At 37.6% G+C, this 15,986-nt stretch overlaps 1 protein-coding gene across 1 annotated transcript in view; it reads left to right on the forward strand.

Moving 5' to 3' along the window:
• LOC131070152 (uncharacterized) overlaps positions 1-15,986 on the forward strand; it is a 36,661-nt gene that overhangs the window by 9,052 nt on the left and 11,623 nt on the right. The window contains exons 2-3 of the mRNA XM_058005695.2: positions 2,096-2,150; positions 7,370-7,851. Of these exons, the coding sequence (XP_057861678.2) occupies positions 2,096-2,150; positions 7,370-7,851 (537 nt within the window). The remainder of the gene's footprint in view (positions 1-2,095; positions 2,151-7,369; positions 7,852-15,986) is intronic.

Below are 15,986 nucleotides of genomic sequence, written 5' to 3' on the forward strand. Positions count from 1 at the left end.
AAGGATTTATCTTTCCTACTAGATCAAGACCCCATTGATAGAAAGGCCAAGATGTTGCTAAAGCATGAAGTTCTTGTGCTGGTGCATGAATCAAATTCCCATGGATCTGACATTGTTTGCATGTTCTAGCTATTTGAAAAGAATCTCATTCCATAGTCGGCCAATAATAGCCCAAGCATATGAGTTTTTTTGAAAGGGTAAGACCACTTGAATGAGTGCCACAAATGCCGTTATGGACTTCATGTAAGGCCTTCTCAGATTCTTCTTGTTTGAGACATCTTAAAAGAGTACCATCTAGACCTCGTTTAAACAGGGTATCTGCGACACGAGTAAAATGGGAGGATTGGCGAGTAAAGTTTCTCTTTTAATTTTTTGATAAGTCGGGAGGTAAGGTGTTATCTTTCAGGTAAGTGTAAGTTTGGCCGTAACGTGAGGAATCATGCCCCACAAGGTGACAGATAGTTTGGGAATTAGGACAATTATGAGCAGGGTAAAACAACTCTTCCACCAGGAATTCATAACGCTATTGATTTTCCTGTGTCTGAAGGAGAGAAGCAAGTGTAGCCATGGCATCTGCTGCTAGAAAGTTATTTCTACAAAGTATTTCTTGATATCATCAACCATATTTTTATAAGGCATCAACTTTTATTCCTTTGTTTGATAGTCATCATTAATTTGATTGATGACGAGCTAAGAGTCTCCAAAGACTTGAAGTTGTGTAATGTTCCATTCTATAGACATTTTGATACCTGTTGTATACACCTGAAAATGGTCTGAAGATAGTTAATTAAATACGCAGATATTTGATTAATTCCCCTTCCTAATTAATTGAATTCACAAGCAATTTAATTAATTTCTCTATTCATCTACTAGTAAATAAATCTAAATGATTTATTTATATAGTTCATCTCACATCCCCCTTTGATTAATTAATTCTAAATTAATTAATGTCTCCCCATACTAATCAATTCTTCTAATCCCTAATTAAGGTTAAAAAACTCAAGTTTGTTGAGATTAATTGTCATTTTCCAATTATTTGAATTTCTAAATTCAAATGAGCACATGGCTCCTAACTTTAACCACCCAACCTAACCATCCCCTAACTTAACCCATTCAATCTAATCTTGGGTCTAACTAAACCTATCCTATCTTGCATATTCTAACCTCCTTATCTTAACCTCTCATGGTGTGGATATTCTCTCCTTGAGACACATGGCACTTTTGCCATATGTCTCCTCCCTTGGACACTTTCCCTCTCATGAGAAAGGCTCCTTGACACTTGTCACCACAGAGATGACAAGTGTCCCTTCCTCTAACCTCTTCTCCAACTTCCTCAATCTTGGCCCTTGATATCTTCAGATCAAATCTGGACCGTCGATTTCTGCCACCTCAGCTTTGGCCTTGGAAATCCTATAAATACCCCTCATTTTGGAGCAATAAGGATCCCATCTCATATCAATTTAGGCATTGTTACTATAGGCAATTTGCATTTCAATTATCTAGTAATTAGCTTTTGGATTAATCATAGCATGTTAATCTAGTTTCTTGAATCATGCATTTCATATCATCTCCATAGTTAATCATGATCAAATAGCTACTCAACTCTTGAGTTGTCACTTTGGAGGTCATTGCTCCATTGAGAGCCCATCAATCCAACACTTTCAAGGTCCTCAAGAATAGAGGAAAATGGGACATTTCAAGGAAGGCTTATGGTTTGTATTTATGATTTATTTTCAATTAAATCTTATTGTCTCATTATATGTGCATGCCTCTTGTACTAACCACATTTTTAGCATCACATTAATTGGCGCCCACCGTGGGGCCTAGCCCCTTTGATCTTTAACAAGTTTGATTGCAGGAAATTTTAATGACAGGTTGATTAGCTCTTTCGGAGTGCAGATTAACTCTCTTGGGCTCCTGAATCGCATTTTTGGCATCTTTTGTGGCGTTCCAGAACCTCAAATGACATTTATGGGAGATTCCTCAACTCTTTTTTTAAGTTTTTCTGTACTTTAGCATTTTTGGTATGTATGGTGGCATTTTTGGCACATTTATTAGCGTTTTCAGTCTGTTTAACAACATTTTTTGTTTGCAGAACAACGTTTTTGGTGTGCAGAACAACATTTCTGGTGTGCAAAGCAGGGTTTCTGGTGTGCAGAGCAGTGTTCTTGGCACATATGATGGCATTCTTGGTACTTATTTCGCTGTGAAAGATCGGAGTCATAAACTATTTCGCCACCAAAGAATGCAATATAAACAACTAACTTTGTTTGCAACCGCAGGATTTTGCACTTATATTTGTTAAATTAGGCACATAGACTAATTACAATGGAAATGAACAAACATGTCTTACGTGTCTTGATGATAGGCAAGTATGCTCTCACCTTTCTTAGGTGATCAGAAAGCTAGACTCATCCTTTGCTTTCAATTGCATATCTTTAGAGGGCCTATCACAGTGGGAAAAAGTAATCACCCTGTGAGAACGACCCAAGTGAGTACAGCTAGACCTGAGCATTCCAACTCACTATATAAATAGCTCCCTGATGATTAAAGTCTCAGAGAATGGGATTATTTGAGTTTTCTCTTTGAGATCTCTCATATCGAGCATTTTGTAGGGCCTCGCGGTCTCAATCATGTTTACGTGACTACAACTTGTTTCGGTACCTTGTTGGGCTATAGGCCTCAATCATGCTTGCGTGACTTTAAGGGGTAATTTCAAACGGAATTCCTGACTAAGAACCATAAAAATAGAAGCTACCCGATTCACCTTCGAAAGGGTGATAATCTTTGTGCAAGAGAGATAGTAACTCTCCCAAGACACTTGCCATATCGTGCCCCCATTAGCGTTTGGAGTCGGATAATATGGTGTTGAGAATCCATTGCGTGAGACTCAATGATCGTATTCTGATTAGTTATTGGGTGTGTACCTAAGTCAGCAAGCAAAGGTTTTCATTCTTAGCCAATCTCCTTAGGATAGACTGATTGATGTGTTTTTAACAATTAAAAACCTTTGAAACAAAAATATAATCTGATTTCTGTGTTTGTAAGTCAAGTCAAGATATCATCCATTAAAATACAACAAACATTGAAAACTCAAACTTCAAACTGTCAAATTCACAAGTTTTGCAGCAAATTAGCTCTTTCAATCCAAACAGTCGCACCTACAGTCCAAACAGTCGCACCTATAGTCCAAATAGTCACATCTACATCCCAAACAGTCGCATCTACATCCCAAACATTAGCTCTTTCAGTCCAAACATTAGTGTTTACAGTTCAAACATTAGCTCTTTCAGTCCAAACAATCGCATTTTCAATCCAAAGGTCAGCTCTCTTGGTGTTAATGTCAAATTTCTCATATTTCAACATTAACTCTCAAAGGTTGAGCATATTACAGAGTTGGGTCAAAATTGTAATCTCCTAAGTTCAAACACTCAATTTGCTAAGCCTACATATCATTATTTGAACTTTAGAGTCACTGTATAGCAGAATAGAGTTCCTGGTTTGTCAGTCAGCGTTTCTGGTCTGTATGTCAGCGTTTTTGGTCAGTATAGTAGCATTTTTCGTAAGTCTGTCAGAGTTTCTGGTCCAAACAACAGAGTTCCTAGTCTAAACAACAATGTTTCTGGTCTAAATAGTAGAGTTCCTTGTCATTTTGTTAGCATTTCTAGTAAAATACATCAAAATAAGAAAACAAAAACAACCCATTTCTCAAACAGTCAAACATAGAGAGTAGGTAATCTTGTTGGGTCATTTAATCAAGTTATCTTTTGTCAAAAATAGATTCAAGAACAAGACACACAAAAAGTCTCAAGTATTCACCTCAAACAAGTTAAAGATCAAACACCTTAGAGTGCAACAACACATTGTCTTTGATAAACTGATTGTTCAAATATAGTTTCTCATCAAGATCTATCATCCTTTAATCACGAAACTACAATGCTTGATCAGAATAACCCCTTTCTTTATCATAGGATATATCGTTCCTATTTGAACTTGGTCATATCAAAAATCACAAAAATTGCACTCCAAAAACTAAGATCGAAAAACTTGTAAACAAGAAAATACTTGAAAAGATCATTTTGTGTCTATACATCTACAACTTTCACCTCAACAATTGATCACTTATAATGACACATTACTCAAGATTTAAACCTCGAAAAACATTCAAAACACGTGTATGCCCGTTCTAACCAGGGCTCAGAGACGGAAAATTGCGGAAACAGAAATAGAAATGTTTGAGATAACTAAAGACTATAGAACCATGGAACACGAAGATGAAATACAAGTTGAAGATGAAATATAAGTTGAAGAGGAAATAACAGAACAAAATATCAGAGACATCAAGAAAGATTCTCAATTCGACAAATTTATGAAGAAATTATTGGAGGGAGAAAAAGAAAAATATTTCCTAATGTTAGCCAAATCTGGTGCTACACTCCCCCAAGATTTTGATGTAAACAAATTGAAACAAAAGAAAAGTGGTCCTCCTAATGACGAACAATATGAGGACATCTTTGGTCTCAAAATTAATAACACGTCAATTCCTAGCAACACCAGAAACAATGAGGAAACTTACATTCCCACAAGGGAGGAAGTAGAAATTCTAAATAACACTCACTCCAATGAAGATACAAGAAGGGATAGAGATGATACAAGAAGAGATCAATATATTCCTAGAATGCAAAATCATGGTCATACAAGAACAAATCATGTTGATAATCCTATCATGACTCTCACACAACAACTAAAAACATTGCAAACACAAATCCAAGATATGCAAAGAGGAAATGTTAGATGATACTCGCTTCAAGAAATGTGTCCTTATCCGTTTGACAGAAACCTCAACATGATACCTTTTCCTATAGGGTTCGAGACTCCAAGGTACGAAAAATATGACGGAAGCACTGACCCTCAAGATCGCATAAGAGAATTTTGCACAATGAGCATGGAGTTTGCACATGAAGATACATACTTAATGAGACTATTTCCAAAAAGCTTAACTGGATTAGCCATGGAATGGTTCTCAAAACTTCCACCAGGAATCAAATCATTTTCAGAGTTGGTGGATAAGTTTGTATCCCAATATGCTTATAACATCCAACACAAAATAACAATGCTAGACCTATGTAACACAAAACAAAAAAGCGGAGAACCCTTCATGACATTCTTACAATGATGGAGGCAGTTAGCTTCGAGGTATCCTCGTACAGTGCCGGAGTATGAAAAAATGGACATTTTCATAGACAACTTAAATGATCAAATGAGTTATTACTTAAAAATGCAAGGAAATCAAAGTTTTGCAAAAATGATTGATAATGGAATCAGAATGGAAGAAGCCATGATAAAGAAAGGTGAGTTGAAAATATTCAAAGAAGGAGTTCACCCTCCTAACAACACTAACAACAATAATCACAATGATAAACCAAAATTTTGGAATAGAAATCGTAATGTCGTCAATGACAGGATAGTGGATAACAACAATGTAAAACCAAAGCAACCGGTTTTCAACTTATCCAATCACTCAGCAACAACTCAACAAAACAACAATCGCCAAAAAGCAACTATCAAAAACTTCTTTCGAAGACAATTTACAAACATTGGTGAACCCCTTGGGTCCGCATTAAAAACACTCATCGCAAACAAATTGATTACGTTACCAGAAGAAAGAAACTTTGAACCCAAGGTAAAACCTGCTTGGTGGAATGACAACCATTACTGTGATTTCCATTGAAACAAAGGACACCAAACAGATGCTTGTCAACGATTAAAACATGTCATCCAAGATTTGATTGATAATGGAATAATAACTATGGATGGACATACAACAAATGAATCTCACACAACTTTCAAAACTCCACTTCCTAATTATGAGAAGGGTGAATCATCAATAGGGCAGAACGGTAAAGGTAAAGCAAAGGTAAACTATGCTCATACATATGACAATGTGGTAAATGTAATCGTGGTTAAAGAGAAACAACATCACGAACCTGCTCATGTTATCACACAAAGTAAAGCCAAAGTGGTTTTTTCGGGTCCTACAACAAACACGTCATCCACTACCAAACAATGCAACCTAGTGGATCAATTACAGAAAACACCCGCACAAATATCCATCTTAGAACTTTTAAAACTGTCACCTGCACAAAAAAAAGATTCTTGAATGAGCATTAGTAGATACCACAGTGTCCAAAGATCTTGATATTGATCAATTCCAAACCATGGTGGGATACCTCTCAACTCCTCACTGTTTATCATTTACCGAAGAAGATGACATGTCCTTGCAACATCCCCACAACGCTCCTTTGCATATTGAAGTCCTCATTCACAAAATGCGAGTTAATCGTGTTCTAATAGATGGTGGAGCTGGCCTAAATATTTGTTCATTGAGTCTTGTTCGTGCCTTAGGATATTCAGAAGATGTAGTTGATCCCCGCAAAAAGATCACCATAAAAGCCTATGACGAAGAAGAACGTTCCTCCAAGGGAATTGTGATACTACCCATCAGAGTAGGACCTTTATAGAAAAACACAGCATGCCAAGTTTTGGACTTGGACTTATCATATAATATACTCCTGGGGAGACCATGGATGTTAGAGTATTCAGGTATTTACTTGATTAATTAAACATTATTTGTTTAATTATTTAAGTTCCCTTTATCTCTTTTACACTTAAGCTAACTTTAGGTGCATATAATTAATTATTTTAATTAATTATTATGTGCAAACCTAAGTTTTCCCTTTTAGGGTTTCTTGACCTATTAAAGGTTGAGTTCTTTCTTTTCATTATATGAAGAAGGATTATTATTGACAATCATATTTTGGAGCATATTTTTCCTGTGTATTCTTTCCTTCTGTGATTTGCTTCATTGCTTCTCCTTGTAACAGGTTTTTCAGCTTGCAGAGATTATTTGGGCTCCTGTGGTGTTGTATTTTCTCAACTCCTATATGGTATCAGAGCTTCAGATCTGCAGCTACTTGTTCTTGTTTTGAGAATTTTTGGCTTTGGAAGCAGATCTGGGGTTTTAGAAATTTTTTATGTACCTAGGATTTGAGCTTTTTTTCTGAGCACTTTGGGCCTAAATGGACCTCACCATCATGCTCAAAAGGCCCAAAAACCCCTATGGTCATATAAAATTCGACCTTTTTTGACCCCTGAGCATCTGGGTGATATTTTTTTTTCTCCCAACCAGGCCGTACGACCCTGGCACGTAGATCGAGAAAAACAATTTTAATTTTTTTTTTTGCCTTTTACGACATGCAGGCCGAATTTCTTCTTTTTTATTAAAAAAAATTTATTGCAAAAAAAGCAAAGAGCAAAAAAAAAAAGGTTTTTAAAAAAAAAATTTGGAAGTTTTTTGTGGGTACCGCAGGGTACCGGACTGACAAGCTTGTCAGACCTGTCAGTCCGGCCCCTCCGGCCCCCGCTGGCAGCTCCTCTGACCCCCACCGGTCCCCGCTGGCCCAGCCTCCTGCCGGCTCCTGGCCCCCACTGGCCCGACCCCCTGTTTTCCCGACGGCCCTGCTCCGCCTTGCCGCCACCGACGGCTGCCCCAGCGGCCCGTGCTCTGTGCCCGCCGCTGCACCCTACGAGTTCTGCTACCTAGCCCAGCCTCCCCTCCGCCGACTTCCACCGTCACCTCCGCCTGTAGCCCCAGCTCGCCGCTTAGCCAGCTCTACCGCCATGCGGCCTCTGCCCTGGCCCCCGCCGCTCAGCCGCCTGGCCCTGTCGCTCCCCGACCCGCCGCCCACGCCCGACCCTTTTTCTTTGGCCGGCCACCGCTCCACCACTGGGCTGCCGCTCCGCCACTGGGCCGCCACCAGAGCGCCGCTCCCTAGCCACCGGACCACCAAAGTGCAACTAGACCCCTTTTTTGGCTTTTTCAGGGGGAGGTTTTTTTTTTGGCCCTATCTTGGGCATACAAAGTCATTTTTTTGAAAACGAATAGGCGTCGAAAAGATGGTTTCCAGGCCGACCTCATGGTGTTGGTAATTTTTTTCCAATTTTTCTATTTGACTATGTTTTTATACAGTCAAAGTGAGGTCTCTTTTTTGCACTCTGGGAGACGTAGAATGAGTATCCGACCTCCGTTTTTTGAAAACTTTATATTTTCAGAAAGCGTGTGTTTTGTACTTTCTAGAAATATGAGTTTTATTTCCAAATTCTTCTCCATGCATATTTTATTCAATTTTTTGCTTTTCAGCACTCTGGTGGATATCGTGGTTGTTTCAGGTCCTAGGATCTCTTTTCTGAGTAGGGTGTCTCTGTTTTGATTCTTGTTTCTATTTCCAGTCTTCTTATCATTGTAGCTTTTATTTATGCAAACACACTGAGATAAAGTGCCATCATGCATTGTTTACTTGGAATCTCGCATATCTTGTGTCTTGTTGTGCATGCACTATTGATCAAGTGCCATGAGGGGGTTGATGTTTGCCTGTTGTTTCCCATCTTCCTTTGTCAAGTGAGTGTTCCTTCCACAAAATTTGCCTCATGATGATGTGTCTCAGCACCTTTGATGTTCTTGGTTCTTCGTCATGCAGTTGTTTTTGGCTATCATTTTCAGTGTTCCTGTCCCTCTCCCACTTCTGCATTATGGGGAGGTTTATCCTGTTGGTTCTACTACTTGCGTGGTTTGATTGATCAGCTCTTTAGGCTTTGGTTTCTTATGCCATCTATTTCTTCGATTTCAATTGTTTTTGCCTTGTTTGCCTCCTGATTCGAGTAGTGTCATTTGAGGGCACTCATGCAGATTACAATCTTCTCTACTTGGTCATGTTCTAGTTCAGTAGATGTTCTTCAGATCAGTAGTTATTCTTCAACAGAGTTTGCAGGTTCTTCATGCTTCGGTGATATTCTTTTTCATCTCTTTTTGGAGTAGAGTTTTGTTCCCACGTGGTTTTCTCTATTTCTCCAGTTCATAGAGATTTCATTGTATTTGGGTACCTGATCAGGCCTTGTTGTCGGGACCCATCTTTATTGCTTTTAGTAGCTCTTCTAGGTTTTAGCTTCTCCCTAAGTCTAGCTTAAGGGGGGTGTTAGAGTATTCAGGTATTTACTTGATTAATTAAACATTATTTGTTTAATTATTTAAGTTCCCTTTATCTCTTTTACACTTAAGCTAACTTTAGGTGCATATAATTAATTATTATGTGCAAACCTAGGTTTTCCCTTTTAGGGTTTCTTGACCTATTAAAGGTCGAGTTCTTTCTTTTCATTGTATGAAGAAGGATTATTATTGACAATCATATTTTGGAGCATATTTTTCCTATGTATTCTTTCCTTCTGTGATTTGCTTCATTGCTTCTCCTTGTAACAGGTTTTTCAGCTTGCAGAGATTATTTGGGCTCCTGTGGTGTTGTATTTTCTCAACTCTTATAATGGATACATGACTTGCAAGCTGTCCTATCAACCTATCATTAGTGTGTCAAATTTCCCTATGATGGACAAGAAATCACAATATCTACAGATTCAAATCCATTCCAGTATTGCAGCAATCTAAAAATGGCTCAAGAAGTCATTGTTCCTCATAACAGGGAGGCGTCATCTTCAAACACACAATCCAAAGAACAATCCTTTGCCTCCATTTTATCAAGTGTGGAAAAACAAATGCAGTTAAGAGATCGAGGAAACGGAGAATACTCAATATCACAATTACCACTCTCTCCTAAATCCTTTGGAAAACCATCAAACTTTAAACAACAACCAATTGTGAAACATCTTTCGATATTTGATGGAGCATTCATTAGTGCTGGAATCTTGTTAGAGGAGACAGAAGACAAAGATGTGCTACAGTGGCTATACAAAGATGAAGAAATTCAACAAAAGGTCAATAATGTCAGAATACCTATAGAAAAATATGGAAAAGGATTCAACATTCTTCAAAAGATGGGATACACTGGAATAGGTCCTATAGGAAAAAGAAAAGAAGGTATCTCAGAACCTATCCAGCCTCATAATTAGCAAGCTACAAACAAAGCAGGCTTAGGGTATGGACAAGTTACTCTACCAGAAGACACATTTTCTAACCAACAAAAGGAAGAATATGAAAACAGACAAGAACAACTTGCAATTGAAAGGGAAGAAGCATCTACAAAGCAATGAGCACAACCAAACATGAAATGGCAAAAGAAACAATCCTTAAATCAACAAGAGAAACAAACCAATAATACCTCTCAAGCAGCATTAACTCTCAATCAAAACAAGCATGAACCTAGTAATAATCAAGGAGAGCTGATAGTAAAGTTGATAGAATTCAATCTCAGTCCAGAAGAAGTTGAATATGAAAGAAGGAAAGATATAGAAAGACAAACAAAAGAAACACACCAAAAGCTATATGAACAAATTTGTAGATTGCAAGCTGCAAGTGAGACAGATTCTGACGAATGGGAATGAGATTCCTATCATTCTGAAGAATCAGCTGAAGAAAATTGCTTTAAAGAAGATGTAGGAGTCGATGTAGTTCACACGTATGCAGGGCAAACGTTAGGAACTAGTTCACTTGAATTAGAATCACATTCGACTGACTTGGACTTAATTGAGGACGATCAAGAACTTCTTGGGCGAGGTCATTCTGATGACGGCACCGTTCTAGACATTGACATACGTATCGAAAACTTTGATAACTCAATCATGACCCTAAATACTCTCGAAACATCTCAACCAGATGATCCTTTACCTCTACTCCACCCCGAACTTATTGAATGGGAAAATGAAGGACATACTGCCATTGATACCTTTCCAAATGACTATGCCATATCTGTATATCTTAATGCAATTGAACCCGCAACAACTTCCAACAAGAATTTCAGCAACGCATCTTCCAATCAAGTGGGTGCCAAATCTCCTAGGCGCAAAAACAAAAATAAAGAAAACAATATCAGGTCTAATGTTGAAAACCATTTCTTGGCAACATTAGAACAGGAAAAAGTAAAAAGAAAGGACGCATCTAACGATGAAAACCTCCTCGAGGCGCCAGAAGATGGGAGATTTGACACTTTACCTGAGTACTATCAAGAAAGGTCATCAATTTTGATTGAACCAACAGAAGCAGTTAATATTGGGACAACAGAGCAACCAAAGATCCTACATCCAGCAACTTCTCTATCAAAAAAAGAAAGGAAAGAATATATGGAATTCTTTACACGATAGCAAATCAATTTTGCCTAGTCATATGCAGACATGCCAGGATTGGATCCAGAGCTTATTATGCATCACTTGAATGTCAATCCAGGAGCCAAACCAGTCAAACAAAAATTAAGAAAGATGCATCCACATATTCCTCTCTTGGTCAAAGTAGAACTAAAAAAATTACTGGATGTAGGATTCATTAGACCTATAGCATATCCTCAATGGGTATCAAACATTGTTCCTGTTTCAAAGCCAGACAAAAGTATCAGAGTATGCACAGACTTCAGAGATCTTAATAATGCATGTCCAAAGGATGACTTTCCTTTGCCTAACATTGACATCATTGTAGATTTAACAGCTGGACACTCCATGTTTTCTCTAATGGATAGTTTCTCTGGATACAATCAGATTAAAATAGCACCTAAAGATCAAGAAAAGACAGCTTTCACATGTCCGTGGGGTACTTTTTGCTGGAACGTCATGCCTTTTGGATTAAAGAACGCAGGTGCCACATATCAGAGAGCTATGACAATGATATTCCATGACATGATGCATACATTCATGGAAGACTATGTGGATGACATCTTGGCAAAATCATACAACAGAGAAGAACATATCAAAATACTCGAAAAGATCTTTGATCAGTTAGAACAGTACAAGCTATGGCTAAATCCTAAGAAATGTGCCTTTGGTGTCACTTCAGGATAGCTATTGGGATACATTGTTTCAACTAGAGGTATCGAATTAGATCCAGCTAAGGTCAAAGCAATCATGGAAATGACATCTCCCAAGAATATAAGTCAACTCAGATCATTACAGGGAAGATTGCAGTCAATCAGAAGATTTGTGGCTCAACTAGCAGATAAATGTCAACCATTCACCCATCTATTACATAAAAATGTTCATTTCAAATGGGACCATCAATGTGAGGATGCATTCAACAAGATCAAGGCATATCTCATGCAACTACTCGTTCTAATGTCACCAATTCCAGACAAGCCATTATTGCTCTATGTATCGACCACTGAGATATCATTAGGAGTTTTGCTTGCACAACAGGATAATGAAGGAAAAGAGCAAGCCATCAACTACATCAGCAGAACACTAGTGGGATACGAACTCAACTATTCCCCAACAGAAAAAGAATGCTTGGTGGTAGTTTTTGCTTCTCAAAATTTAAGACACTATCTATTGTCTCTCTCCATCAAGTTGATAGCTAATTGATCCATTGAAATATTTTCTCAGCAAGGCAACATTGACAGGACGACTAGCAAAATGGATCATGATCCTAAGTGAGTTTGATATTGAGTATGTAGATAGAAAATCTATCAAGGGACAAGTCATCGTAGATCAACTAGCAGAGGCACCACTTCAAGATGATCATCCTCTACAGATTGAGTTTCCTGACGCTGATATCCTAACAGTCACAACAAAAGCATGGCAACTATACTTTTATGGTTCATATACGCAGCACGGATCAGGAGCCGGAATTCTATTTATCACACCACAAGGTCATACCATCCCGAAATCATACAAATTAAGCTTTCCATGCACCAACAACACTGCAGAGTATGAAGCTTTGGTTACAGGTATCAAAATGGCTGTGGAATGGAACATTACACAACTTCAGGTCTTTGGAGACTCTCAACTTGTCATCAATCAAATCAATGATGACTATCAAACAAAAGATGACAAACTCATGCCTTACTAAAAGATGGTGGATGAATTCAAGAAATATTTTGTTGAAATGACTTTTGAACAAATTCCAAGAAATGATAACAAAGCAGCAGATGCCGTGGCAACACTTGCTTCTTTATTACAAACACAAGAAAATCAAGAGCGTTATGAATTCCTGGTTGAAGAGTTGTTTTACCCATCTCATAATTGTCTTGATTCCCAAACCATTTGTCAACTTATAGGACATGATTCCTCCTGCTATGGCCAAACTTACACATACCTGAAAGATAACATCTTACCTCCTGACTTATTGAAAAATCAAAAGAGAAACTTTATTCGCCAATCCTCCCATTATACTCTTGTCATAGATACCCTATTTAAACGAGGTCTAGACGGTACTCTTTTAAGATGTATCGAACAAGAAGAATCTAAGAAGGCCTTAAAGGAATTCCACAATAGCATTTGTGACACCCATTCAAGTGGTCTTACCCTTTCAAAAAAACTCATACGCTTGGGCTATTATTGGCCAACTATGGAACGAGAGTCTTTTCAGATAGCTAGAATGTGCAAACAATGTCAGATCCATAGGAATTTGATCCATGCACCAGCACAAGAACTCCATGCTTTGGCAACATCTTGGCCTTTTTGTCAATGGGGTCTTGATCTAGTAGGAAAAATAAATCCTTCTTCATCAAATGGTCACAAATTCATCCTTGTAGCTACAAAATATTTTACAAAATGGATTGAGGCAGTACCTCTCACAAATATCCTCAAAAAGACAGTGAACGATGCTGGGAAAGATTGGAATATTCAACTAAACCCTGCTCTTTGGGCCTACCGCACCAGTATCCTCACACCAACAGGTGCCACACCTTTCTCTCTTGTATACAGATCATAAGCCATATTGCCTATTGAAGTAGAGATTTCCTCTCTAAGTGTATCACTAAAAGGTCTCATCCTAGATGAAGAACAAAGAGTGTCTAGACTACAAGAGTTAGAACTAATCCAAGAACGAAGACAAAATGCCTTTGACCATTTAAAGGTATATCAACAAAGAATGTGTCGAAGTTATAATCACAAGGTCAAACCATGAATTTTTCAAGTGGGAGAACTAGTACTAAAGGAAAATCCACGAAATCAATCAGATCAAGAAAAGAAGGGAAAATTCAAACCAAACTGGTTAGGTCCATTTGTGGTCACAACAATATTTGGGTCAGGGGCATATCAGCTATCAACACAAAAGGGAGATCAGCTCAAGGAACTCATCAATAGCATGCATCTGAAGAAGTTTAATGTCTGAAAAATCCAAAAATAGTGAAAAAGCAGAAAAATCCAAAAACAGTGAAAAAGCAGAAAAATCCAAAAAACAGTGAAAAAGCAGAAAAATCCAAAAATAGTGAAAAAGTAGAAAAATCAAAAAATAGTGAAAAAGCAGAAAATCCAAAAACAATGAAAAAGCAAAAATACCAAAAAAAAAAAATCAAATATGAGAAAAAGTGCAATAAAAACAGATGGTGAAAACCTGGCAAACAGACACTATCTGTCGACTAGCTCTGCCATCTATTGGTTCACACTTTCTTCCACTTGCATTCATTTCCATCAGCGCTGTTCATATTCATCATAAAACCTTTGTACATACGCAGGCATCCTAGGCGATTTCTCGTCATGGTTTGGATCATTGACTATATCATAATAAGGCTTGTTTCTAGGCTGGGGGCAAAATCCTAAACCTGGCTGGGGGCAAAAAGTTTTGATCATTTTGAGCTTAATCAAAGCAGGTAGAACAATAGTTAGACAACGCTTATCAAGGGAAAAACTAAGATACATCCAACATTGAACATATGATCACATTATCAACCATTAACTATCACATATCAATCTAAACATGACAAAACACATAGCAATGGATGATATATCTTGACTCATGATCTTAACACTTTGGCAATAATGGTTCAACAATTTTATTTGGATTTTCACTATCATGATTTCTGAGTTACTCCAGGATGTCTTTGACTAGAGGAATGAGGAAGGAACATGATATTTTTCTTGTCTACTGTCTGTAAATTAATCATTAATATGTGCAAAGTTGTAGAAGGAAATGATCATCAGAATATCACGGAAGACATTTTGGACTTGCATATAGAAATGGTTAATACTGCCTATTTTACGCAAGCAACACTCTAGTCATCTTGGTTCAATTATACCTCGATGCTTGTGCTAACTTACAATATCAAAACCTAGGAAAGTAGTGCTTAGGTCATCATGGTTCAATTATACCATTGATGTTTGCACTCACTTCCCACATTTTAAAGGCTCAATGATGAAACAAAGCAATGACTCCATGACCGGTCCGATCACTGCATTGCATTGCATTTTAAGATAGATTTGCATTTCATTCTGCATGATGCTCATCTTTTCCAAGGCCAAAGCTAACATGGTGTTATCTCTCTTATTACGTGATTGAGAACATTGGACAATAACAAAAATAATCAATTCATTCATTCTGCATGATAAGTTAGTTCATCTCAAGTAACCATTGCATACCAAGGCATCATTCATATAAAGCATCAAATCATTAATTCATTTAATAGGATCATTGCATGGCATTCATCAAATCTCAAATCATATAAAATAACACCATTGCATTGCATTGTATCCATCTCATATTAACATGCATGGGAAAATCATAAAAAAATATCATAAACATAGAAAGCATTGCAATCGCACATACATCACATAAAAATTATAACCATCACCATACATATTTGCATTTGCATATATCATGTAAATACTGCATCATCATATATTCATCATATAGAATTCATAAGCATATAGAAATTAAAGCATACATCAAGCATACATCATGAAAGTAACTGCACATCATAATCATATACCAAATAGAATGCATCCATCATCTCATAGGTCATGTAGAACGAATAGGATCGACTGCATATCATATCATCAAAACAAGATCAATGTCCAAGGTACAATGATATCACAAAATATATGAGATACATCACAAATATACATCACAGGAATCATCAATACCTCATCACAAAAAGGTGTGTACATAAATAGATCAATGTCCCATATCAGTGTGACCACTCGGACGCGGAGCATAACTCTGTCCTGATGTGGCAGGTAGAGTAGCACCAGCTAGTATCCCTGTACCTGAGTCCCCGCCT

The sequence above is a fragment of the Cryptomeria japonica genome, chromosome 1, assembly GCF_030272615.1.
Source record: "Cryptomeria japonica chromosome 1, Sugi_1.0, whole genome shotgun sequence".
Lineage (NCBI taxonomy): Eukaryota > Viridiplantae > Streptophyta > Pinopsida > Cupressales > Cupressaceae > Cryptomeria > Cryptomeria japonica.